This window comes from Tamandua tetradactyla, chromosome 7, assembly GCF_023851605.1.
Source record: "Tamandua tetradactyla isolate mTamTet1 chromosome 7, mTamTet1.pri, whole genome shotgun sequence".
Classification (NCBI taxonomy): domain Eukaryota; kingdom Metazoa; phylum Chordata; class Mammalia; order Pilosa; family Myrmecophagidae; genus Tamandua; species Tamandua tetradactyla.
In genome coordinates this window covers 36,314,020-36,338,477 of record NC_135333.1, presented here as the reverse complement: position 1 = coordinate 36,338,477, position 24,458 = coordinate 36,314,020, and the positions used below count along the sequence as shown (strand labels likewise).

At 50.2% G+C, this 24,458-nt stretch overlaps 1 protein-coding gene across 2 annotated transcripts in view; it reads left to right on the top strand.

The window, feature by feature from the left end:
• The window catches only part of ARFGAP3 (ARF GTPase activating protein 3), a 96,080-nt gene extending 92,979 nt beyond the window's left edge, over nucleotides 1-3,101 (top strand). For both annotated transcript variants that reach the window (XM_077169077.1, XM_077169076.1), the window contains 2 exons: nucleotides 536-657; nucleotides 2,026-3,101. In XM_077169077.1, the coding sequence (XP_077025192.1) occupies nucleotides 536-657; nucleotides 2,026-2,043 (140 nt within the window). In that variant the 3' untranslated portion in view covers nucleotides 2,044-3,101. The remainder of the gene's footprint in view (nucleotides 1-535; nucleotides 658-2,025) is intronic.
• Nucleotides 3,102-24,458: the final 21,357 nt, after the last annotated feature.

The window sequence follows — 24,458 nt, the reverse complement described above, 5'->3', positions numbered from 1 at the left end:
CTGGGTCACATGCTTACCTCTATGGAGGGGGTAGGGGAAGAGGTATTCCCCAGCAGAAGGAAGGATGACTGTCACCAAAAGAGGGGCAGAGCTTCTGAGCAGACAAAACCCATATATGTCTGCCCATCTGCCATTCATTGAAACTTACAAGCCAGGTTTGCGTTAGGCACCTTGAGGAAACAGAGGCCCAGAGAGGGTAAGGAACTTGTCTGACAGCACACAGCTTGGAAGTGGCAGTGTAGAATGTGAACCCATGATAAGTCTTTAGATTCCACCTACTGCAGCTTTCCTGTGAGGTCTTGCAGCTGGTTCCTGGTGGGACTGGAACTTAAACCCAGGTTCTAGACCCATTACTGGGAACTTTTCCCTTAGCCATAGCTTATAAAGCAGGGAAGGAACAGGTTCAGGTTTACTAGAGTCATGCCAAGTCCTCTGGGTACTGGGTGTGCTGTTCCCCCTGGATTGCTACCCTCACAAAGCATCTGAAGCTTCCTCTGCAGAGGAGTCACAAGCCAGCATCTGTATGTGTGTGCAGGGAACTACAACCTCACCAGCGTGCTGCCCAGTGCCCCTGACATGGCGCAGTTTAAGCAGGGCGTGAGGTCCGTGGCCGGAAAGCTCTCGGTCTTTGCTAATGGTGTCATGACTTCTATTCAGGTAAGCGAAACCAGGGTGAAAGTCGGGGGAAACTGGGGTCTCATAGATTTGAAAATGAGATTTGGACCACTCTTAAATGGTTGGAAAATTAAATTTTAAATTACTGATTTATGTGTTTGCTACAGTGTAACCCAGAACATTATGAAAGCCAGACACTACCATTTTATGTTTGTTTTAAAATTTTCTAATTTATGACTCTAGGGAGAATTATTACAGGAATTCTCATGATCATCATCAATTTTTTCTATATAGAAAAAATTAAGAAGAAAATTGAAACTACCCATAATCCCACCTCACAGAGATAACATATATTAATATTTTGGTTTTAGATTTTGATGCATATCTTTTTTAATTAAAAAGGAATTATATTGTATATATATATATATTTTTTTTTTAACATGGGCAGGCACCAGAACCAAACCCAGGTCTCCAGCATGGCAGGCGAGTATTCTGCCTACTGAGCCACCATGGCCTGCCCTGTTATGATTTTTTATCCTTTTCTCCATGATATCATGAGCATTTCCATGTAACTAAAAATTTTTCAGAAACTATGTTCTTTTGAGTGAAAATACATACCATAATTTGACTATTCCCTAGTTAGATATTTAAGTTGAATTTCAGTCTTTTAAGTAAGGTAAGTATGGAACATCTTTGTAAAACAAATTTTTGATGATATGAAAGACTTATTTCTGGAACCCTCTTGTTTGTGTCAAGTTGTCTTAGAAGGATTCTGTTACTGAGTGAACCTTACCGCAGGGCAGGATGTGAGGGGATGCCCTCACCTGAAGAGGTCCCTAGGCCTGAGGCCCTGGTGGGTGCTGCTGACACTGCTGTTGACCGCACAGCTGTCCCTTCCATGGGCCCTTAGGATAGAGTTCACAGAGCCCTTCCATGTCCCTGAGGCCAGCAGAGGCACAGAGGCCCCCAAGTAGATGACCTCCCTATTTTATAGATGAGGAAACAGATGCTCAGAGGTTAAGTTGCTTCTGCAAGATCCCTCAGCTGACCAAAATGTTGGAATCAGGACTTCAGACCAGGGTCCTCGAGTGGCTGTTCAGTAAAACCTAAGAGAAGCTTCACTTGTGGCCACCACCTCCTTCCTGCTTACCAGCCTCTCCCTCAGTGACAGGGGACTCCCGCCAACCCTGTTTATGGACCAGGAAGCTGAGGATGTCAGTGCCAGAGACAGGATGTTAATCAAAGTCAGGGTCCAAAGCCAGCCAGGGCCCTCAGCCCTGGAGCCAGCGACAGTGTACTCGTATGGATTGTGATGTCAGTTTGTTAACACCGAATGTTCAGTGTGTGTGAGGGTGAGGAATTGATGCTGAGCATTTGTGAACTTTCACTTTGGTTCTTGTCTCTGTTTAGGATCGCTATGGTTCTTAATATCCAAGACGTGCTATCTGTTTTCTGGGGAAATTCCTTTTTAAATGAACCATTGACCACGTCGAAAACTGCAACAGAGACCAGACAATTTTGCTGATTGTTTTGTGACTTTTTTCACATAGTATATATACTGTTCAGATTTTTAGTATTTCTTTGGAGAAATTTTTATTTTGGCAGTAGAAGCTTTGCTGTAATTTGTTTGCATCACTTCCTGTGCATGCCCTCCCCATGGCTTGTCCGTGCATATCTATACTTTGTGTTCTTGGGATCTTTCATCCCATCAGCTGGGGCCTGTAGACCCAGCCCCTGTCATCTCCCCATGGACTGAGCCTTTATTTCAGGGGTCTCAGTGCTGCGTGATTGACAAGCAAAGGGCTGCCGCCGCAGCTTATGCTGGATCAGCCTGGAGAGACAAAATCCACTGCACACATTTCATTAAAAAGGAGAAAGAATAAAAACAAAATACCAAAACTGATCGGTGTCTAATTTGACAGATTGCTTCATTTATATTTCTACATGTTAAGGTGATTTAAAAATAATGTTTAAAGTCATCTGTCCCTTTGTAAATTATTTTGTATAATCTATAAATTTAAAAATATTTTTCAGTGATGGCTTTTAACAAACCTAAGCTTTCTCATTGCCAGGGGAATTAAGTTTGTCTTTTGAGAATGTTCAACTCGTTGAATTTATGAGAAATGTAAGATGAGAACTCCCTAAGTGCATTTATAAATTGATGTAGTGTACAGAATTAAAATTGAATAAGGTAAGAAGATATACCTACAGAAAATATTTAAGTATGTGGGAAAATATTGTAATTGGGTCATTTTGTTAATATTTTTATCTTAATCTTGGTTTTCAAAAAATTATAGAATGTGTATAAATGAATAAAGAAAAGTAATTTGGCTGTGTTTTAGACAGCATAGAATATATTGTTCAGCACAGTAAAATATATTTGAAATTTGATCAACCGAAACTGTGGTTTCAACTGAATATTTTGTGAATCTTTCTTAAAAGCTCAAATTTGTAGACTTCTAAATATAATAAACAGCTGCAGCAGATGTATTGCCTACATTTTTTATAAAGCTTTTGTAATCCTAAATTAGAGCTCATGGGATAACATTTACATAGCCTTGAATTTAGCAGTAATTGCAGATGTGTCTGTTTTAATGTATGTGTGGGGACTAATGGGCAGTTGTCATTAACTGGGGTGGTTTTCATAATGTAGTGGCAAAATGGGGTGACCTTGTTAGAAATGAGAGTCTATGGGACAGCCCCCTTCCTTGGTGGGCCTCGTGGTCTCTCCCCAGAGGCTGAGAGTCCTTACAGCCCAAGGTGTCCATAGGAAATCCTGCTCCAGGCTGGCTTGTGCAGTCTCACAGAGACCCTCGGAGCAGGTCATGTTCCCACTTTGCAGAGAGGAAGTAGGACTCTTAAAGGGCAAGGCCACTGCTCCTGATCTCTCCTTCTTCCTCAGAACATGGCTGTGCTTTCTCCCCATCATTGAATTTCCTCCCATGAAATTCTTTGACAGCCATCCACTCCCTGGGCCTTGCCGGGACACCAGCTCCCACCTTGCCCAAGACTCAGGGCCCGGCAGCCAAGGATATTTCAGACAGAGCTGAATGTCTTATGCATGGTGTTGGTTCACTCAGCCCATGGTGGGTGCTGGGCTCCCTCCTACGTGTGCATGCGGGATGTGTGTGCACACAGGGTGTGTGTGTGTGTGAAAGAGAGAAACAGGAAGAGATTTTACATTCTTGGCCCATTTATTCTTGGGCCTTGTGTTTTGTTTTGTAATCAGTTTGCATGAGTGCTTCACAGTCTAAAGATGTTGGTTAATATTTGTTTTAACTAAATGCATTTTAGATCTCCTGTTCCAATTACCAAGCAAATGGTGATACGACAGTCCACTGACCTGGTGTCTGTGCACTGCAGGTGTCAGCAGCATGGCCAGAAGCACTCTTGGGTGCACCATCTGGGGAGGCCCTGCCAGGAGATGGGTGGCCACCCTGAGCTGAGGTCCCCCCTAGCCTAGGCCCTGTACACGGCCAGATCAAAGCGGCCCCACTTCCAATCCTGGGGGAGCCAGCAAGGGCTGGCCAGTGGGTGGCCACTGCTGCTTCACAAGGGATATTAATTATGCATTTGTTCTTGCAGGCAAAGTTGAGTAAAGGCCAGAAGATATTTCTGAACCTGTGTGCCAAAAGGAGTGGGGAAAACAGGGAGGGGTACAGGGCCAGGAAAAGATTGTTTGCTCCAGTTTTACATAGCCTCTACCAGGAACAAATTCACTTAAAACCACAGCATGTTTCAGTCCCCTTAAAAAGCCGTTGGAAATACAGGTGAGTGAAGGGGAATTGCGTCCTGCCTTGGAAAGTAAAGACTTTGGGATGAGCTTCAACCAGCCGGGAGCTAGCAAGCTCGCAGCAGACAGGAGGGAGAAAAACCAGGCTCTAGGTGAGCCCAGGGTGACTCCATCCAGCCCCATTTTAAACCCTGCAGCCTGGGGTCCCTCAACTGGAGTGTACAGAGTCAGGTTGGGCTGAGGGGCCCACCCAGCCCCCCACTTCTCCCACCTTGCTTGACCACCTCCAAATCTGGCTTTGAAGACCTTCACGCTGTTTACTTCTCCAGCCAGGACCTGAGCCTGAGGCCCAGCCTCACACTCCATCTCTGCTCACACATCTACCCACACTCGCCACCTCCTCCCACCCTCTCCAGCCCAAAACCCTGTGGTCAAGCGGCACTCCACCTCACATCCCATGCCCACCGCCTCTTCTGCCACCCTGTGCCCAAGCTAGACACTGCTCCCGGACAGCAGTCAGGGTGACAGGCCACGCCCCTCTAAAACCCAGCACACGCAGGCCACGGTGGCTCAGCAGGTAAGAGTGCTTGCCTGCCATGCCCGAGGACCTGGGTTCGATTCCCAGTGCCTGCCCATGTAAAACCCAGCACACTCCAGGGCTCCCACTGCGCAGGGCCAATGCTCAGCCCCTTGGTGACTGGTCTGGTGTCCTGTGGCTGCCAGAACAAAGTACCACAAACTGGGTTGCTTGAAACAACGGTTCTGGGGGCCAGATGTCTAGAAAGGGCCCTCCCTTGCCTCTTCCCCGCTTTGGAGCTCCGACAGCAGTCCGTGGGCTTCCATCTCTGTCTCAGTTGCCGCGTGGCCTCTGCCTCTCTGTCTGTCTGTCCCCTCCCCTTCCTATAAGGACACCAGTCATTGGGTGGAAGCCCACTGTACTCCAGTATGACCTCGTGTCATTTGTTTTGTTTTGTTTTTTAAATGTTTATCGTAGTAACATACATACAACTTAACATTTTCCATTTTAGTCACTTCCGGGTTCACAATTCATCACCACCTTGACCTTATTTTAAGTGGCCCAAATCCAGCTGAAATGGCCTTATTTCCAAATAAGGTCACAGTCCCAGGGACTGAGGATTCGGTTTCAACATCTCTTTTGGGGAAGACATAATTCACCCATCAAGGTGGCCACTGGCCCCAGCTGTGGGAGAAGGTCCCGTCTCGGTCTCACGCCCCTTCTGTGTCAGCGGCCAGTGGCCACTCTCCATCAGCAAGTTCACGCTTTCCCTCAATGTCACCTGCTCAGTGGTCCTGATTGCCCTTTTTAAAATTGCCGCCTTTCCCCTGTGAGGCTGTTCACCCCCGATCCAGTTCTGTTTTTCCCTTGTCCCACACCACCTCGTGCCTTCTGTTTGGGACTCCCTGTTAGGACATAAGCTTCCCGAGGACAGGGGTCCGAATGCCCAGTCTAGTCCACTAATGTATCCCAAGTGCCCAAAATTGAGCCTGGACATAGTAGGTCATTAGGATGAAGGGATGTCATCCTCCCACCGACCCTGGACAAGGGCAGCCGCTGGGGCGCCCAGAGGGAAAGGAGCGGGGGGCACTGCAGTGCACCTCAACCCCCTCGCTCCAGTCTTTGGCATTTTTTTCACTCACCCCTTTCCCCTTTGGACACCCTCCTTTGGATTTATAAGCATCCAGTTCCCTTCCCCCACCCAGCCCCGATGAGGGAAAGACCTCGATGGCCACAGTGTGGTAAAAAGCAGGTCACCCACGCTGGACCACGTAAGTTCTGAAACCTAGAGGGCCTAGCCTCTCCAGAACATCAGCTAGTTCCATCTCCCTGCCTTATATTATTTGCCAGCCCCTTCCAACATGAAAAAGTTAGAATGGGCATAGCTCAAACATCCCTAAAGGATGGTATAGAAAGATCAGAGGTGATGGTGGAGTTATACAGAGAAGGCAGGGTCTAACAAATGAGTGTAATTGCTGAATCATTAATATCTTAGTCTCCAGTATTTTAGAGCAGCGAGAAGTGAAAACAAAATTGTGGAACTGTAACCCATACAAACTCTGAAATCAGTTCTACAACTAATTGTTGTGCTGTGCCTTGAAATTTATTGCTTTTTTTGTATTTCTGTTATTTTTCACACACACACAAAAAAAGTCGATGGTGGTAATAAAAAAAATATTCCTTCTAGCCTCCAATGTTCTGGAGCAGTAGAAGGAAAAATCTGAGATGATGGTGTGGTAACCCATGACAAACTCTGGGGTCTGTCCTGTAACTACTTGTTGAAGAGTGCTTTGAAAGCTGTTGCTTTTTTCTCTCTTTGCTTTGTGTATATGTTATATTATACAATAAAAAAAGTTAAAGAAAAAAAAAAGCTGGTGACCCAGGTGGGCAGACACATGATAGCCCCATGGTGGGTGGCGGCAGGAGGCAAGCTTTGGACCTGGGCCCCCCAGTGTCCAGTTCTGGCCGGCCACCGGGACACCAACGGGGGCCTGGTGTCTGGGGTCAGAGCCCGAAGAGCCAGCGGCAGGGTCTGCTCTCCGTGCCCGGCTCGGCTAGCTTCTTGGTCCTGCACCGGGGGGTTGAGCCACAGAGGCCACAGAGGTTGAGCCTGTGCACGCCCTCCTTCCTGCCCAGGCCCACCTCCTGTCACTTGAGGGTCTTACCATCCCACTTGCCTATGTCACTTTCCCAAATGAGACACGCAGTGGCCATCAGGCTGGCCCCAGGCCCAGCATGGATGGACATCGGGGATGGCACGAGAGCACAGGCCAGGTCTCTCTGCCATGCAGCTCCTTTGCAAACAGGCCACCGCTGCTCGGCATCTGTGCTGTCCCTTTCCTTGGGTCCCTGACAAGGGACCTGCCGTGATGGGCCTGTGCAGGGCCAGTGAGTGGGGAGCATGCCCAGCCTGGCAGTTGCAAAGGCCCTTATGCCCATGCCCAGGCTCCAAGGCAGGGCATCTGCAGGCAGGGCCTGAGGCGCTGAGAGAGGACAGGATGTGCTTTTGCAGGGCTCCGACACCTTCTTTCCAGAAAATGTCACAGTCCCTCTCCCCGGCCCAGCCTGTGCCCTCGCCCACCCCCAACGCGGAAGAATCTTCCCTCCCCTGAGCCTCCAGTTCCCCTCTCAGCACCCTGGGGGCCTCCTTTTTATTGCAGTTGGCTCTGTCCTTTTCTGCACCTCACACGGCAGACTGGGCTCAGGGGGGTCACTCGGCCACAGGCCACCACCAGGCGCTGACCACACACTGCCAGGCATTCACGTCCAGGTTTGGAAGTTGCTCCAACACTTCGCCCTCGAGCAGACGTTCCAGCATGCCCAAGCTGACGCCTTCTCACCTCCCCCCCACCCCCCACCCCGCTCCAACCTGGTCCTTCCATCCCAGCTTGGTCTTGGCAAGAGGCCGTAAAACCCAGCACCTGTCCATCATCTGGGCAGCACCCACCCAGCGCACCCCAGCACCAGCCCAGAGCCCCCCAGGGTCTCCCCAGCACCCACACTGCACCTGCCCAGCTCCTCTCCCAGCACCCCCCAGCTATAGCCCAGGGCCCCCCAGCAACCCACCCCCTGTGCCCCACCGCCAGCACCTGCTCAGGCCACCCTGAGGCTGCCTGCCCCTCATTGTTCACAACCAGGCAACTATCAGGTCCAGAGACCTTCCCCCCGGGGTACCCCCACCACATGGCCCCCACCCAGCCCAAGCCCACACATCTCTGCCAAGGCTCAAAGTGGGTCCTCCAGATGAGTTAAAAAAAAAGAAGAAGAAGAAGAAAAATAAATAAATAATGAAGGGTGGGGAACAAAGGGTAAAAAATTGGGTAGATTGCAATACTAGTGGTCAATGAGAAGGAGAGGTAAGGGGTATGGGATGTATGAGTTTCTTTTTGTGGAGTGATGCAAATGTTCTAAAAAATGATCATGGTGATGCATACACAACTATGTGATGGTATTGTGAGCCACTGATTGTATACCATGTAGGGAATGTATGTGTGTGAAGATTTCTCAATAAAAATATTTAAAAAAAATAAAAAGTGGGTCCTCGCCTGATGCACACAAAATCAGTAGATGTCAGGATTTTGAGAAGAGAGAAGCTTTATTTAGCAAAGGCTAGCCTTGTGGAGACAAGAGGGGATCTAGTTCCCCAGGTCTGCAACCCGAGCTGGAAAGGGAATTTTATTGGATTAAACAGAGGCAGGTACGCTGGGATCTGAGGGCCTCGGCACACAGGGCTCGGCAGGTAAATGTTCAGCTTCAGGACTGTAAGTTGGCTGTTAGCATCGGCTGCATCTACATTTAAATTAGGGATCACAAAATCGGATATTATCGTTGGCTGACGGGCTCTGTTACCTTGGGGAGTGGGCTCGGAATGTTGTCAAAATTCATAAGTCCTCTTGCTTCGTTTAAGGTCCGTGTTCCTCTTTCCCACTGTCCCTGCCCATTCTGTTTTCTCTCACAGGATATTTTATGTCCTAGGGTCACTTTAAGTCCACATCTCGGTTTAGGCTGATTAAGGCTGGTCCAGCTAGAGCTGTTAAAACTAGAACTTACCTATGGGGTGTGTAGCTGGACATTTCAGACTAAACAGAAATGGAAACTTTTGTGACTTAGAGAAGGAGCTGCTGCAGCAGGGGCAGGTAGGGGTCAGGGTGGACTGCGTCTCTGGCCTGGGGAACTCTGCAGGCCCCCAGGACCCCTTCCTCACCCGTCCTGCTCCTCCAGGTGCCCCATGTTCCCCCAGCTGCCAGGCTCTCCCCTGATAGCCTGAGCTCGCTGCACGCTCCCTGCTCACCGGGCCTGTCCCCCATCCCGTGTCTTCCCCGAGCAGCCAGAGCCTGCCTCTCCTCGTGCCTTTTCCCGCAGCGGTGGGCTCCAGGCAGGAAGGACGCAAGCGGCCGGGCCAGTGTGGGGCCCAGGCACTCACCCTGCCCCCTGCTGATCCCAGTGCAATACTGTCTCACTGCAGTGACATCATTCATTCATTCATTCATTCATTCATGCCAACACCTCCCACCTATCTTCGTTTGCCCCACAACATCACTCAGACCCGGTCTGGAGCTCTCCCCAGTCGCTTGCTCCCCTCCCTGCCCCCTGAAGGTGTTCGCCCTCGGGACCCCCATCCTGCCCACTCCCCACCTTCCTCAGCCTCTGGGGGAGGGTCTCTGAGACCCCACTTGAGTCACTCGTGCACCTGAGGCTGCCGGCTGGGATCTGGGGGTGCCATCGCCCGCCTGGCCCCGTGTGTTCTTGGCTCCCGGGGGTCTACACGGGGCAGTCCTGGGGGCTGTGGTGGAAGAGAGCCCCTCAGGTGGTTCCAGAGGCTCAGGCTCCACTGCCAGTCACTGGGGGGTTAATGCCCATGGGGGCTGCCTGTGGGCCACTGCGCCCCAGGAGGACGAAGGACTAAACCAGCTGCGCTGCCTCGCCTGACCGGCCCTTCGGGCTGGGATGCCACGGCCCCACCTCCTGTGTCCTCCTGGGCTCGGGCCTGCAGGCACAACCTCTGAGGGCTGCACCACGTCCAGCCATGTGTCACCAGGCTGGGATCTGGTCGCCAGGGCAGTGCGGCGCAGTGTAGGACCCCCTACCATCTCTTCCCAACCACTCTTTCTCCCAGCCACTCTCCCCAGGCCAGGGAGAGGCAGTGGTGGGGGCTTAGAGTGGCCAGGGGAGCCACTCTATCCCTTGACTGCTCTATCCCCTGACCACTGTCCTCCCTGGCCTCCATCTCCCATGACCATTCTCCCCCAAGGCCACTCTGTCCCGACCGCTCTTTCCCTCATCACTCTCTCCCCCGACCACTCTCTCCCCTGACAGTATCTCCCCAGCCACCCTCCCCCCAACTGCTCTCACCCTGACCACTCTCTCCCAAGCCAATTTCTCCCCAGGACACTTTCACCTGGACCAATTTATCCACAGGCCATTCTCTCCCTGGCCACTCTTTCCCATGACCACTGTCTCCCCACCCATTCCCTTCCTGACCACACTCTCCCCAGGCCTCTTTCTCTCAGGCCACACTCTCCCCGACCACTCTCTCCTGAGGTCACTCTCTCCCCTGACCACTCTCACCTCAGCCACTCTCACTGCAGCACTCTCTTCCCGGCCACTCCCTCCTCAGACCCCTCTCCCCTGACCACTCTCTCCCCCAGCTACATTCTCCTCTGACCACTCTCCACCCCATCCACTCTCCCTGCAACCAGTCTTACCCTGACCACCCTCTCCCCAACCACTCTCTCCCCCAGCCCCCCTCTTCCCTGACCACTCTTCCCAGGCCTCTCTCCTCTGTCTCCCAGCCCTTGATGGTCCTGTTCCCTCTAATAGGAGCTTCTCTTTCTGCCTCTAGCTTGGTTTTGGCCTCCGTGCCCGAGCTCATGTTCTTCCCTCCATTCCTTTATCCATCCATCCATCCTCCTTTCTGGAAAGGTCCTTTTGTCTTGTAAGCTAACATATCCCCTGGTTCTGGGATTGGCACTTGGATACCCATGGGGCCAGGTGCCTACTGGCCTGGCCTGGCTCCCAGAATGCTGCCTTTGGCACAGGACATTTAATGTCCTCTTGTTATAACTGAGCAACCCAAGAGAATGGACCCAAGGTAGCAACATCAGCAGCTCTCCCAACAGTTCTGGAGGCCCCCCTTGCAGAGACTCCTACAGCTGAGGTGCCCTGTGGTGGGGTACAGATGGCTGTGAGCCCTTACTCTTAAATATGGGCGGTAAGCTCAGGATCTCCAGACATTTGAGAAAAGTATATGATACAAAAAACAAAGATCAAGTGAAAATCAGAGAAAGGGCCATTTGAGGAAATGGCATAATGCAGGGAGATAATTATTTTTCATGGGCAGGCACCAGGAATCGAACCCGGGTCTTTGGCATGGCAGGCAAGAACTCTGCCACTGGGCCACCATGGCTCACGCAAGGAAGTACAATTTTTTAAACTGTAATTAGAATCTTCAAGGAGTTAGGAGCAGATACTGCCCCTATTAAACAAGAACTGGGTGCTATAAAATTAAACAATTGGAAAACAAGAAAGTTTGTGCTGGTTTGAAAGGATTTATGTACCCTAGAAAAACCAAGTTTTAATCCTAATCAATCTTGTGGGAGCAACGGTGTCTTCTAATCCCTATTCAGCACTATAGGTTGGAAACTTGATTAGCTTATCTCCACAGAGATGGGACTCAGTCAATTGTGGGTACTAAACTTGATTAGATGAAGACATGTCTCCACCCATTCTACGTGAGTCTTGATTAGTTTACCGGGATCCTATAAAAGAGGAGACATGTTTTGGAGAGAATGCTTTTTGAGAATGATGGGAAAGCCACAGCAGAATGCCACGGAACCACAAAGTGGGGAATCAACCAGCCAGCGACCTTTGGAGATGGAGAAGGAAAATGCCTGGCAGGGAGCTTCATAAAGCAGGAAGCCTAGAGGGGAAGCTGGCAGAGGCCATGTTCGCCATGTGCCCTTCCACTTGAGAGTGAAACCTTGAACTTCATCAGCCTTCTTGAACCAAGGTATTTTTCCCTGGATGCTTTTGATTGGACATTTTTATAGACTTGTTTTGATTGGGACATTTTCTCGGCCTTGGAACTATAAACTAGCAACTAATTAAATTCCCCTTTTTAAAAGCCATTCTGTTCCTGGTATATTGCATTCCAGTAGCTAGCAAACTAGAACAGAGCTCTTGCAAATTAAAAATATACAGGGTAAAATAAAAGGGAGCTCAAGAGAAGGGTAGAAAAAAGGTGAAAAAATATCCCAGAAAGCAGAGCAAAACCCAGAGATGAAAAAAAAAGAGAGGTAAAAGATGAAAAGAAAACAACATAGAAGAGCAATTCAGCAGTTCTAGCCTCTGAGTAATCAGAGTTCTAGAAAAAGAGAACAGAAAAAAATGAAGGGAAGGAAATTGTTCTAGTTTGCTAGCTGCCAGAATGCAATATACCAGAAATGGAATGACTTGTAAAAAGGGGAATTTAATGAGTTGCTAGTCTACAGTTCTAAGCCGAGAAAATGTCCCAATCAAAACAAGTCTATAGACATGTCCAATCAAAGGCATCCAGGGAAAGATACCTTCGTTCAGGGTTTTTCTCTTGGCTGGAAGGGCACATGGCAAGCAAGGTGTCATCTGCTAGCTTCCTCTCCTGGCTTCCTGTTTCATGAAGCTCCCCGGGAGGCATTTTTCCCTCTTCATCTCCAAAGATCGTTGGCTCGTGGGCTCTCTGATTCTCGTGGCTGTGTCATTCTGCTCTCTCTGAATCACTTACTCTCCAAAATGTTTCCTCTTTTATAGGACTTCAGAAACTAATCAAGACCCACCCGACACGGGCCACGGTGGCTCAGCAGGCAAGAATGCTTACCTGCCATGCCAGAGGACCCGGGTTCGATTCCCGGTGCCTGCCCATGTAACAAAAAAAAAAAAAAAAAAAAGACCCACCCGAATGGGTGGAGACATGTCATCACCTAAACCAGTTTAACAACCACTCTTGATTACATCACATCTCCAGGGAGATGATCTGATTACAGTTTCAAATATACAATACTGAATAGGGATTAGAAGAAACGGCTGCTTTTACAAAATGGGATCAGGATTAAAACATGGCTTTTCTAGGGGACATACATCCTTTCAAACCAGCACAGAAATTATTCAAGAACATTTCCAAGGAAGAAGACACAAGTTTCCAGGATCAAAGGGATGCACTGAGCACTCTGCACCCTGCATGAAAACAGCTCCCACCGAGGCACATCCCTGTGCGATTTCAGGACACGGAGGACAAGGAGACAATCTTGCAAGTCTCCACAGAGGACAAACCAGGTTTCCCACAAATGACCAGGAATGAGAATGGCCTCAGGCTTCCAACAGCAACACTGGAAACTGAAAGACCCATCCAAGCTATGATGGAAAATTATTCCCATCTGTGCCGGTTTGAAAGTGTTATGTACCCCAGGAAAGCCATGTTTTCATCCTGATTCAATCCTCTGGGGACAGCTGTTTCTTTTAATCCTGATTCAGATTCCATATTGTAGGTGGAGATTTTGATTAGATTATCTCCACAGAGATGTGGTATGCCCAACTGTGGGTGTGGCCTTTTGATTAGATGGAGCTGTGACTCCATTCATTCTAGGTGGGTTTTGATTAGTTTACTAGAGTCCTTTAAAAGAGGAGACATTTTGGAGAGAGCAGAGCTGACACAAATGCCGACACTTGGAGAACAGAGACACGGATGTTTGGAGATGCTTGGAGCCCTGCAGGCATTGCCATGAGATGTTAACCAAGCCAGAAGCTGCAGAGAGCCAAGGGAAGCTGAGAGATGAAAGCCAGCCCTGGAGAAGCAAAGTGAGGAACCCCCACAGGAACAGAGGCTGAAAGCAATAGAGCCCGGGAAGAAGGGACCAGCAGATGCCAGCCACGTGACTTCCCCGCTGACAGACGTCCCTGACCCACTGACCTTCCTTGAATTAAGGTATCTTTCCCTGAATCCCTTAGTTTGGACATTTTTTATAGGCTTGGAACTGTAGACTTGTAACTTATTAAATTCCCTTTTTTAAGAGCTGTTCTGTTTCTGGTACATTGCATTCTGGCAGCTTACAAACTAAAACACCATTCCAAAATTCTATGCCCTGACAAATTATCAAAGGGTGAGGGCAGAAAAAAGACATTCTTCCCCATCACCCAAGATCTCAAAGATCTTCTAAGCTTCCTTGCTTGAGAAGACCATGGAGGGTGTATGCCAACACAATGAAGGAGCAGAGAGGAAAACGTGGGCTCCTGGAAATGGGACCCAAGCAGGAGATGAAGGGAAGCCCCGGGTGGCTGTGTAGGGCACCAGGCCACACTGGGAAGGTCAGGAGGGCCCGGGAGCAAACATGGTCAACAGTGTAAAAGTGACCAAATGCTGGCTGGGCCTGAACACACTTGGCGGCGGTTTGCAGCCCTGGAAGAGAGCGCGGAGCTAAGTTAACGATGTGTGTGAAGACAACTGGGCAGTGAGTAATGAGACAACCACGAACTTCTGGGAAAACCAAAAGGGGAACAAGCGAGGGAAAGAAAAGAGATGGTAGTCACCTTGTAGCTCAGCGTGCGTTGTGTTTACATGACAGTGGAAACATTGACGCATGAGCTAACCAAAATCCTGAGGGGGCGCGATGGGTGCAAGAGGTAAACGGATACAGACGGCGGGGGGACGGCGTGGGAAGGAAGGGGAAATCCTCCATTTCCAAGTTGGGAGTCAGGAGACATGGCCTGACGCCAGAGAGTCAAGCACTCTGCGCGAACTAGCTAAGGGTCTGGAGGTGAACGTTAAAAGAATTCACTGGGCTGTAAATGGTGGAAGGATAAACCCAAGGGGTTGCCTGTGGGACAAGCCACGGGTCACGGAGGGACTGCTGATTGTTTGGGTTTTCATAACAGCCGTATAAACCTCACGCGGCCTTAGACCATGTGCATGTGTCACTGGTTAAGAGAGAAAATGAGAGGGGGGGAAACCCCAGGTGCGGCCCGCCTGGTGGAGTTGGTCTTGTAGGGGAAATGCTGGGAAGGGGTGCAGGCAGGACAGCGAGCACAGGGACGGGCTCCCCAGCGCCATCTGGGGTGTCGGGCGCCTTCACATTCTTCCAGCCAGGCTCCAGGGGGAGGGAGAGGAGTTTCCCCCCTGAGGAGCAGCTGGAACCAAACCCAGAGTTGAGAAATCACATTCCTGCTGGGGGAGGGGTCTGGGGGTGGAAGGACCCCCACATCCAGTCCTCAGGCCAGGGTCCCTTCCATCAAGGTTCTGGGGAATTCAGGTCGAAAGGCAATGACACGGCAGAAGCTAAGGAGTGACATGAAGAAAAGCGTAGGGGGTTAGAGACGGGCAGGGGAGACACTGTCTAAGACGGGGGGGGGGGGGAGGGGGGGTGGCGGTCAGAGAAGGCGTCTCTGAGGAGGGGCATCCATGAGACTAGGATGAAGTGACAGAGCAGTAAACCATGCGGACAACAGGGAACTAGTCTTCCAGGTAGTGGGGGCGGAAAGTGCAAGGGCCCTGGGGCAGGGACTGCCCGAGTGGTGCAGAGGTAGAATTCTCACCAGCCATGAGGGAGACCTGGGTTCAGTTCCTGGCCCATGCATGCATTAAAAAAAATAAAAATCAGCAAATGGTGCTGCAATATTGGGAGATGCAACACACGGAAAAGAATGAAATGTGGACTCCACTGCACAGCATACAAAAAAAGAAAAGAGGCCCTGGGGCAGGATTGTCCTCTAAACCACGGAGGATGCTGGAGAAAGGGGAGACGTGGTCACAGGTGGTATGACACGGTCCCCATCAGCCACTGCAGGGCCTTTGGCTTTTCTACTGCGTCAGACGAGAAGACCGGAGGGCAAGAGCTGAATTTTGAGTATCAACAGCAAGGTTGGGAATACATTAGGGGGCAAAAGTGGGAGCAGGGAGACTGCTGAGGAAGCCACTGCAATAGTCCAGGGAAGAGGTGACGGTGGCTGACCCGGGACTGCAGGCAGGCAGAGGCGGGTGAATCCCAAAGGTAGAGACAACAGGATTTGCTGACGTGAGAGAAAGGGTCAGCATGACTCCGAGGCTGGGGGCAGACTGTGGGGTGAGCAGGTTTGGGGGGATGAAATCTCAAGTTTGCTTTGGACATTTTAATCTGAGATGTGGTTAGACACCTGAGTTTCTCAGCTGCGAAACATACCACGCAATGGGTTGGTTTAAACAACAGGCATTTCAGTTTGCTAAAGCTGCTGGAATGCGATGTGCCAGAAATGGGTTGGCTTTTACAATGGGGATGTATTAGTTTACAAATCTGCAGTTCAAAGGCCATGAAAATGTCCAAATTAAGGCATCCAGAGGAAGATACCTTCTCCAAGGAAAAGTTGCTGGTGTCTGGGGTTCCTCTGTCATGTGAGAAGGTACACGGCAGGCGCCTGCTGGTTCTTCTCTCCCAAGTTTCGTTGCTTTCAGCTTCTGGGTCCATGGCCTCCTCTCTGGGCGTCTGTGGGTCCTCTCTTAGCATCTCCAGGGTCTTTCTCTCTAAGCTCTCTCTCGTTCTCGATGTTTCTTTTATCTTTATAGAGGACTTCAGTAAAGGATTAAGGACCACCTTGAATGGCGCTGGGTCACCTCTCAACTGAAACAGCCTAACCAAAAGGTCCCACCCACAATAGGTCTGCCCCAAAAACGAATTCAAAAAACATGGCCTCTTCTGGCCATCACAGCTCCAAACTACCACAACAAGAATTTACTGGCTCATGTTTTTGAGACTAGAAGAATCCCGTCACCACTTCAGCAAGGTGATGCTTTCTCCCGGAGGACAGGCATCTGGGGCTGGCTGCCGGGGGAGATGTTCCATCCTTGGCTTTTCCGTCACATGGTAATGCACTATGACAGCATCTTCTCCTTTCTTTCCGGGTCCCATTGACTGCCGGCTTCTGGCTGCTTCCCATGGCATCTCTTTCTGGGACCAACTTCCCGTGCTTATAAGAACTTAAAATCACATTGGATTGAGGTCCTCCTCGTTCGGTTTGGACCCACCTTCACTAGTCATACCTTCAAAGCTCCAGTGTATGAATGGGTTCCCACCCACAATACCAGGGGCTGGAGCCTGCATCTGTCTTTTGTGGGGGACACGATTCAATCCCCAACACTATCTAAGATGGATCTGAGAGTCAGGGGGCTGGAGAGAGGTTGGACTGGTGAGACACATCTGGGAATCAAGAAGGGAGAGACACAGTCAAAGCTGCAAGGTAGTAGGAGGAAACCCAGTGCGAGGTCAGGAGACCAAGAAGGGACAGCCAGAGAAATAAGAGTGTCGTGGGACCAAGCAAGGAAAATTTCAAATGTTTCTGGACTGTAAATGAGTTTTAAATAAAGTCTTTTAAGTCCAGCAAAAATGGAAACTATTTACTACCATCAATTAAGCACTTATTTGTGAGGCATGGTGCTATGTCAGTGGAGGTTTGTGTTCAGTTGCTGGTAACAGAAACCCTATAACAGTGTAAGAGGGGTCTGTTTTTCTTTCACATCAAAGCAGACTGAAGAAAGCTGCTTGGGGCTGGCTGGGTGGCAGCCTAATGCCATCAGGGACCAAGCTAGCAATCCATTTCTCTGCTTACATCATGGTGCAAGCTTTGTCCACATGCTCCCAAGATGGCTGCCCTAGCTCCAGCTATCAAGTTTGCATTTCAGGCAAGGGAAAGGGGGAGGGCAAAGGGACAAAAGGATGGATGTTGGCTCTTCAAAGATTTCCTGGATGTCCCACCTGTAGCTTTCTCTTACAGCTCACTGGTTAGAACATTGCTACAAGTCCAGCCTAAGTCACAAAGGGGGATGGAAAATACTTTTATTTAGCTGCCTGTGTCACCCCTCCAGTAGAAATAAGTTTCTACTAGTAAAGAATAGGAAAACAAACAGAGTCGAGTGATTATCCTGGAAGTTATTCTTATGCATTATACGGATATCCCTTTTTAATTTATGGTGTATTTGAGTGGCTGGAGGGAAGTGTCTGAAACTGTAGAGCTGTGTTCCAGTAGCCTTGATTCTTGAAGACAACTGTATAATGATAGAGCTTTTACAACGTAACTGTGTGATTGTGAAACCTTGTGTCTGATGCTCCTTTTGTACAGGATATGATCAGATGAGTAAGAAAATATAGATAAAAAATTTTAAAAATAAGGGGGATGTTCTAGTTCGCTAGCTGCCAAAATACATTATAACAGAAACAGAATACTTTTTAAAGGGGGAATTGATTAAGTTGCAAGTTTACAGTTCTAGGTTGTGAAAATGTCCAAATTAAAGCAAGTCTATAGAAATGTCCAAATTAAGGCACCAACAAGAGGTTACCTTCACTCAAGAAAGGCCAGTGACGTTCAGTGTTTCTCTCTCAACTGGAAAGACATATGGCGAACGTGGTGATGTCTCCTAGCTTCTCTCCAGGCTTCTCATTTCATGAAGCCCCACCCCAGGGGCGTTTCCTTCTTTATCTCCAGAGGTCTCTGGTGGCGTGGGCTCTGGCTTTCGTCATTTTTGTCATTTTCGTGGCTCTAAAAGGGACTCTCTCAAAAATGTTTCCTTTCTTAAAGAAATCCAGTAAACGAATCGAGATCCACCTGGGATGGATGAAGTTACAACTCCACAGAAGCCATTAATCAAAAGTTACCACCCACAATTGGGTGGGTCACATCTCCATGGGAACAATCAAAAAGCTCCCAGCCATGGGAAAGGACTCCCAGGGATGAATCCAGACCTGGCACCATGGGATCAACAATTCCATCCCGACCAAAAGGGGGGAAAGAAGTGTAATTAATAAGGTGTCAGTGACAGAGAGAGTTCAAATAAAGTCGAGAGGCTACTCTGAAGGTTCCTCTTACACAAGCTTCAGGTAAACCTTGCTACTTATCATAACTTGCAAACCCCCAATCAGGACCATTCCAGTCAATCCTAAAGAACACCTAGGGCAATTTATAAGATTCCACTAGGGTTCCACGCACTAGAGTAGCTTTCCAGAAACCTACAACCTCCAGATGGGTCCCTTGTCCAGATAAGTCCTGAAACCTAGCCCAGCCTCTCCAGAACATCAGATAGTTCCATCTCCCTACCCCATATTAGTGACAGACCCTTCCAATATGAAACATTTAGAATTGCCATAGCTCAAACACCCCTAAAGAGAGGGATGGAAAGATCAAAGGTGATGTTGAAGTTGAGTTATACAGAGAAGATAGGATTTAACAAACGAATATGATTGCTGAATCATTAAATTGATCTCTTTTAGTCTCCAATATTTTAGAGCAGCCAGAAGTAAACACCTAAAATTGTGAAATTGAAACCCATGTCAAACTCTGAAATACATTCTACAACTAATTGTGGTGCTATGCTTTGAAATTTATAGCTTTTTTGTGTATATGTTATTTTTCTGGAAAAAAAAGTCGATTGTGATGATAGAAAAATATTTAAGCCCTCTAGCCTCTTATATTTTGGAGCAGCTAGAAGGAAAAATCTGAGAGGATGATATGGTAGCCCAGGACAAACTCTGATATCTGTCCTACAACTACTTGTTGAAGAGTGCTTTGAAAACTATTGCTTTTTCGTTTCTTTGCTTTGTATATATGGTATACTATACAATTTTTAAAAAAGTTAAAAAACCAGAAAAGCTCCCAGCCAGCAATATTGAATGAGGATTAAAGGACATGGCTTTTCTGGGGTCCACCACAGATTCATACCGACAGGGGATAAAGGGTAAAATTAAGTGGATAGATGGAAATACTAGTGGTCAATGAGAGGGAGGGGAAAGGGATATGGGATGTATGTTTTTTTTTCTTTTTCTGTTTCTTTATCTGGAGAGATTCAAATGTTCTGATGATGATCATGGTGATGAACACACAGCTATGTGATGATATTGTGAGCCACTGATTATGCACCATGTATGCATGTTTGTGTGTGAACATTTGTCAGTAAAAATAATTTTAAAAAAAAGGAAGGAAAAGAAAAAGAATAGGAGAACACGTGCTGAGTGCTTGACTCCCAATCTCTGCCATGGATGCTAAGCATGCTTTATATCTAGTATCTTGTTTAATTTCCATAATAACTCTGAAGGGACAATACTGATATTTCCATTTATAGAGAGGAAACTGAGGCTCAGAGATGTTCAGGCACTTGCCCAACATCACACAGCTAGTAGATGGACCACCGTCTCATATCCAGTTCTACCAACAAAACCACATTAACCATGGTTAATCCAGAAATACGCCCAGATCTCCATCCCGAGGGCCCAAGGAAGCCTGTGGTGCCTGGAACACCCCCCACCCCCATGCCCCCAATGGCAGCCTGAGGCCCCTGGCCCTGCCGTCCTGGCCTTCTCCTAGGCTTGGGGCTGGCGGTGCTGGTCTGGGCCGTGGGCCATAGCTTCTGGGGCCTCCTTCACACAGGAAGCTCCATTTCAGCCTTGGTGGGGGGGCCTCCCTGCCTGTCCTGGGCTCCACATACCCCCTCACAGTCCTGGCCTTCTCTCTGGCCCTTTCCTGCCCAGCTGGGAGGGCTCTGAGTGCTCCCTCTACCTTGTTTTGCAAACTGTAACTGAAGCCTAGAGGAGAAATGGCTTCCCCAGAGATAAGACTCGGTTCCAGGGGCCAGCACTTCCCGATACAGGTGGGGGCAAGGTCAGCAGGGCCAGATTACGGGGCCGTGAAATACAGGAGAGGGACTTGGGGCAAATCCCATAAGGGGCCATTGGAGCACCCTGGGCAGGGGACTTTGAGCAGAGGGGTCAGAGCGTGGTGGGAGCAAGGATGCATCTGGGGAGGAAGCAGTAGGGTGAGGGAAAAGCTGAAGTGCTGGGCCCCAGATAAAGTCAGGGGAGAGATTCTGGGGAGTTGGATGGCTCCAGGGCAGTTGAAGGGAGTTGGGCTGGTGGCAACATGGTGACGGCGTGTGACACGCTCCTCTTTTGTCTTCCCACAAAACCTGCCGATCCCTCTCGCGGCCCCTTCCTAATCTCAGAGCCCGGCCTCTTTGAAGAGTAGGTAAGAGGTAGCAATCATACATTCGTGTTTATTCTGCAAGCTTTAGGGGGCTGGTGGGGTGCCAGGTGCAGCTGAGTCCCCACAAGGCACCACTTTACCTGCTTTTATAAATGGGGAAACCGAGGCACACAGGAATAACTTGGCCAAGTGTGGATGGCTGGAAAATGGCCGAGCTGGGACCCAGGCAGCTTTACCTCCTGCCCTGAGGGCCATCAGCCCTGGGCTGGCCCCGAGTCGGGGGTGAGGGCAGGACACCAAAGGGGGACAGGTAAAGCCACCCATGGAGGGGGGTTGAGGTGGCTTGCCAAGCCTGGTTTATTCAGGGGGCACATTGGTTTTTTTTTTTTAATTATATGTTTTTTTAATCCTGGGCAGCGTGCAGCTGCATCTTGGATTAAATTGAGTTTCCAGTACTGAGCCAAAAGTGAACCTTCCCTGGGAGTGTCGAAGGGTCGGTCCCCAGGTCCTGGCACACCCCTCTGCCACCAAAACGGGGGAAACTACCCACCACCGGCTTTGTCACCTCCAGGAGGAAGCACAGCTCAAGCCTAAGCACACCATTTGGGGTGCCTCTTTGTGGGGGGGAAAAGATGAATATAAAATTAGGTATAAAAGTGGATTTAATTAAGGATAAAGTCACAAGGAATTACAAAATTTTAAAAGCCAATAAATAGCACAAGCATAATAAAATCCCCCCTCCAAAAAAAAAACATAACATTTTTACTACCTGCCTACCGCACCTCTATAATACTTTTTTCCTTCATTTTCTTCCTTTCTACTCTCTGATCTGATCATCTCTTTGTAAAACGTCAACTTTGTAACATCTTTTCATGCAGAGAATGAAAGGATGGTTCAGCCTTTCTTCAGGCAGGGTTGATCGGAAATTTTTGCTTTTTTAGAGATAGGTAGTTCTTACCAGGCATTCGTAGAAGCTGAATCCCCATGGATTGCGCGGCTGGTGTCTGGGAGAACCAAACAGCTTCTGCTCTTTCCACGTGCGTTTCTCCCCCCTTTCCCCTCCCCGCATATCCTGGGAGACCCCACCTGCCTCAGTTCGCCGGGGCTACTGGAACGAATGCCGCAGACCAGCTGCCTGAACCCCAGGGATTTAGTGGGTGACGATTTGGGGGGCTTCAGAGCCTGAAATCGAGGTGTCAGCCGCGCCGTGCTGGCGGAGCTCGCGGGGCCTCTGCCTCGCCCATGGCCGCCACCCTGACACCCTCTTCCCGTCCCCCATACTGGATGGAGCCCACCTGATTCAAGTGGGTCATCTTCAAAGATCCAATTACAATTGGCCCACGCCCACAGGCTGGGGGGCAGGACATACACATGGCCCCGTGGACACACGGTTCAACCCCTTTCACCATCATACCACCGTGGACCCCCGGGGCTTCTCCTCTGGGTCCTGGTGGGGGCAGGGGTCCAGTGAAGGGAGACCGGAAGCGATTCCTACAGCCAGACGGCAGCTGCAGCATCACCATCCTCGGCCACGACCGTGAACCCCATGAACATGTTGGCTTCAACCCGAACCGAATATGCCCTGACTCAGCTTCCCTGGAGCTGGCTCTGCAAACTGCCCATGTCCGCAGAGCGACAACAGGGGACGTCGGAGTGGAAAGAGGCGGCGGCCTGAACTGCCTACAATGGAAATGTCTTACGTTTGCAAATTTTACCCAAAAAAAATGCGGCCGTGTGGACGCATCGCTGGGGCCCCTGCTGCGGACCCGAGAGGGGCCAAACTCCTGCAGGGTGCTGGAATGCGGCTCCGGGGCGTCGCAGCAAATCCCGCCCTGGGTTAGCCTTGAGCAGACTCACTTGCCCATGGGCAACCGAGAACCTCTTCCTTGCCCTAGCGTCTGGTTTAACCTGGACCAGCACAAGGCTTCAGGAATCAGAAGTGTCCGAAGCTAGGAGGCCGGCAGTGGATAAGGGCGGACGGTGACTCAGGCTGCCCTGTGCCACTCCCCAAGCAGCCCCTTCCCCGCCCACCCCCATGTCACCTAAGTAGGGTGTCCAGCGGGGCCCCGCGGCGGGCTGCTGTGTCGGCCTGCAGAGGAGACCTTTGCATCATGGTTAGATCTGAGCCTGCAGAGTGTCACCACTTGCACAATAGGACAACTGCAGGGAGGGTCTGGGGTCTGCCATCAGGCACTAGAGAGGAATTCAGAGCCACAGAGCGCCCGTGCCTGGGGGCCCAATGCCCAACAGCCCTTGAAGGGACACACCATGGCGGGGGCAAGTTACTGGGGTTCATGGATTGACCTGAGACCAGAGACGCTTCCACAGCAAGCTGTGCAGCACGACGTTGGGGAGCAGCTTGGAGAACCGGGGCTGGCCGGTGGGAAGCCATTTAGAGAGAAGCCTTCCGTCCCGAGGAAACTGTGGACTCTCTTAGAGACCAGGGGGAGGCCCCCAACCCCCTCAGCTAGCTGATGGAGCTAATTGGGGAAAAGGAACTGAGAACAAAGCCACACAGGGGCTGTGCTGAGTGGCTCAGGTGGGGCCGAGGCAGGCAGGCCCAGACCCTGGTCCCCAGCCCACCAGACGCACCCACGTTTGAGGTCACGGCCCCCAGGTCGCTTCCCACGGGGCAGGCTCTGCCATGGCACCTGCCAAGCCCTCGCGGGCCCTGGCATACAAGAGACAAACAAATTCAGAGACAAAAAGGGCTGGATGGAGGCCATGTCGGCCTGTCCTTTCATTGCAAGGACCGGGCATCACATAAGAGGCCACGCCCTGTGGGAAACACAGACCTGGCAGACACTAGCTCTTGCTTTGCAGGAGCCACAGGGAGAGCCCAAGCGGCCAGGATGGAGGGACAAAGGCACGGATGGACCTGACCCCACCTGCACTGGACCCCTTGGAACAGGCCCTCGGGGTGGGGGCCACCTGCATGCGCCTTCCCCCACCTGGCCCTGCAAAAAAGGCAGGCTGGGCCACGAGTCAGGGAAGGCTCAAGTGCCCCCCTCACCCCGCAAGTGTGGGGGTGGCAGGTGATAGGGACTCCTGGTACCTGCTTGCAGGGCCACAGGTGGTCAGTGGAGCTGAGTTTGTGGTTTTGTGGCACTGGATTGAAAGAGGAGACCTATGAAAGGCCTTGGGGGTTGGGTGGGAAGAGTTTAGGATGGAGGGCTTGGGGGGGAGGTGCAAGGAAAGGGGACTTTAGCGAAAGAGAAGGGGAAGTTGGAGAAGTGGTGCTGGCTGGTCTTACTCATGTGTCTCCTGCAAAACTGCTCCTGTTGGGACCCACCCCGCGACCCATCTAGAATGGCTGAGGAATGATGTCATATCCAAACGGAGGCTCCTGTGGGGGCCCCACAGTGAGACAGTGGGGGGAGGGGGAGGGTTCTGGGTAGACAGAATAACAGGTGTCCCCCAGAGAGAGGGCCTCCGCCCAAGCAGCTGCTGTGTCAGGGACCTTGCAGTCATTATATCTGAACCCCTGGAAGAGAGTCTTATCTGCAAATCACAGGAGAAGAAACCAAGTCTCCAAGGCGTGATGTGGTGGCACACTGGTAAGTGGTGGCACCAGCTTGTGAACCAGAGTCTTTGAGGCTTGTCCCCTCGCTCTGCCTCATCATTTCATCG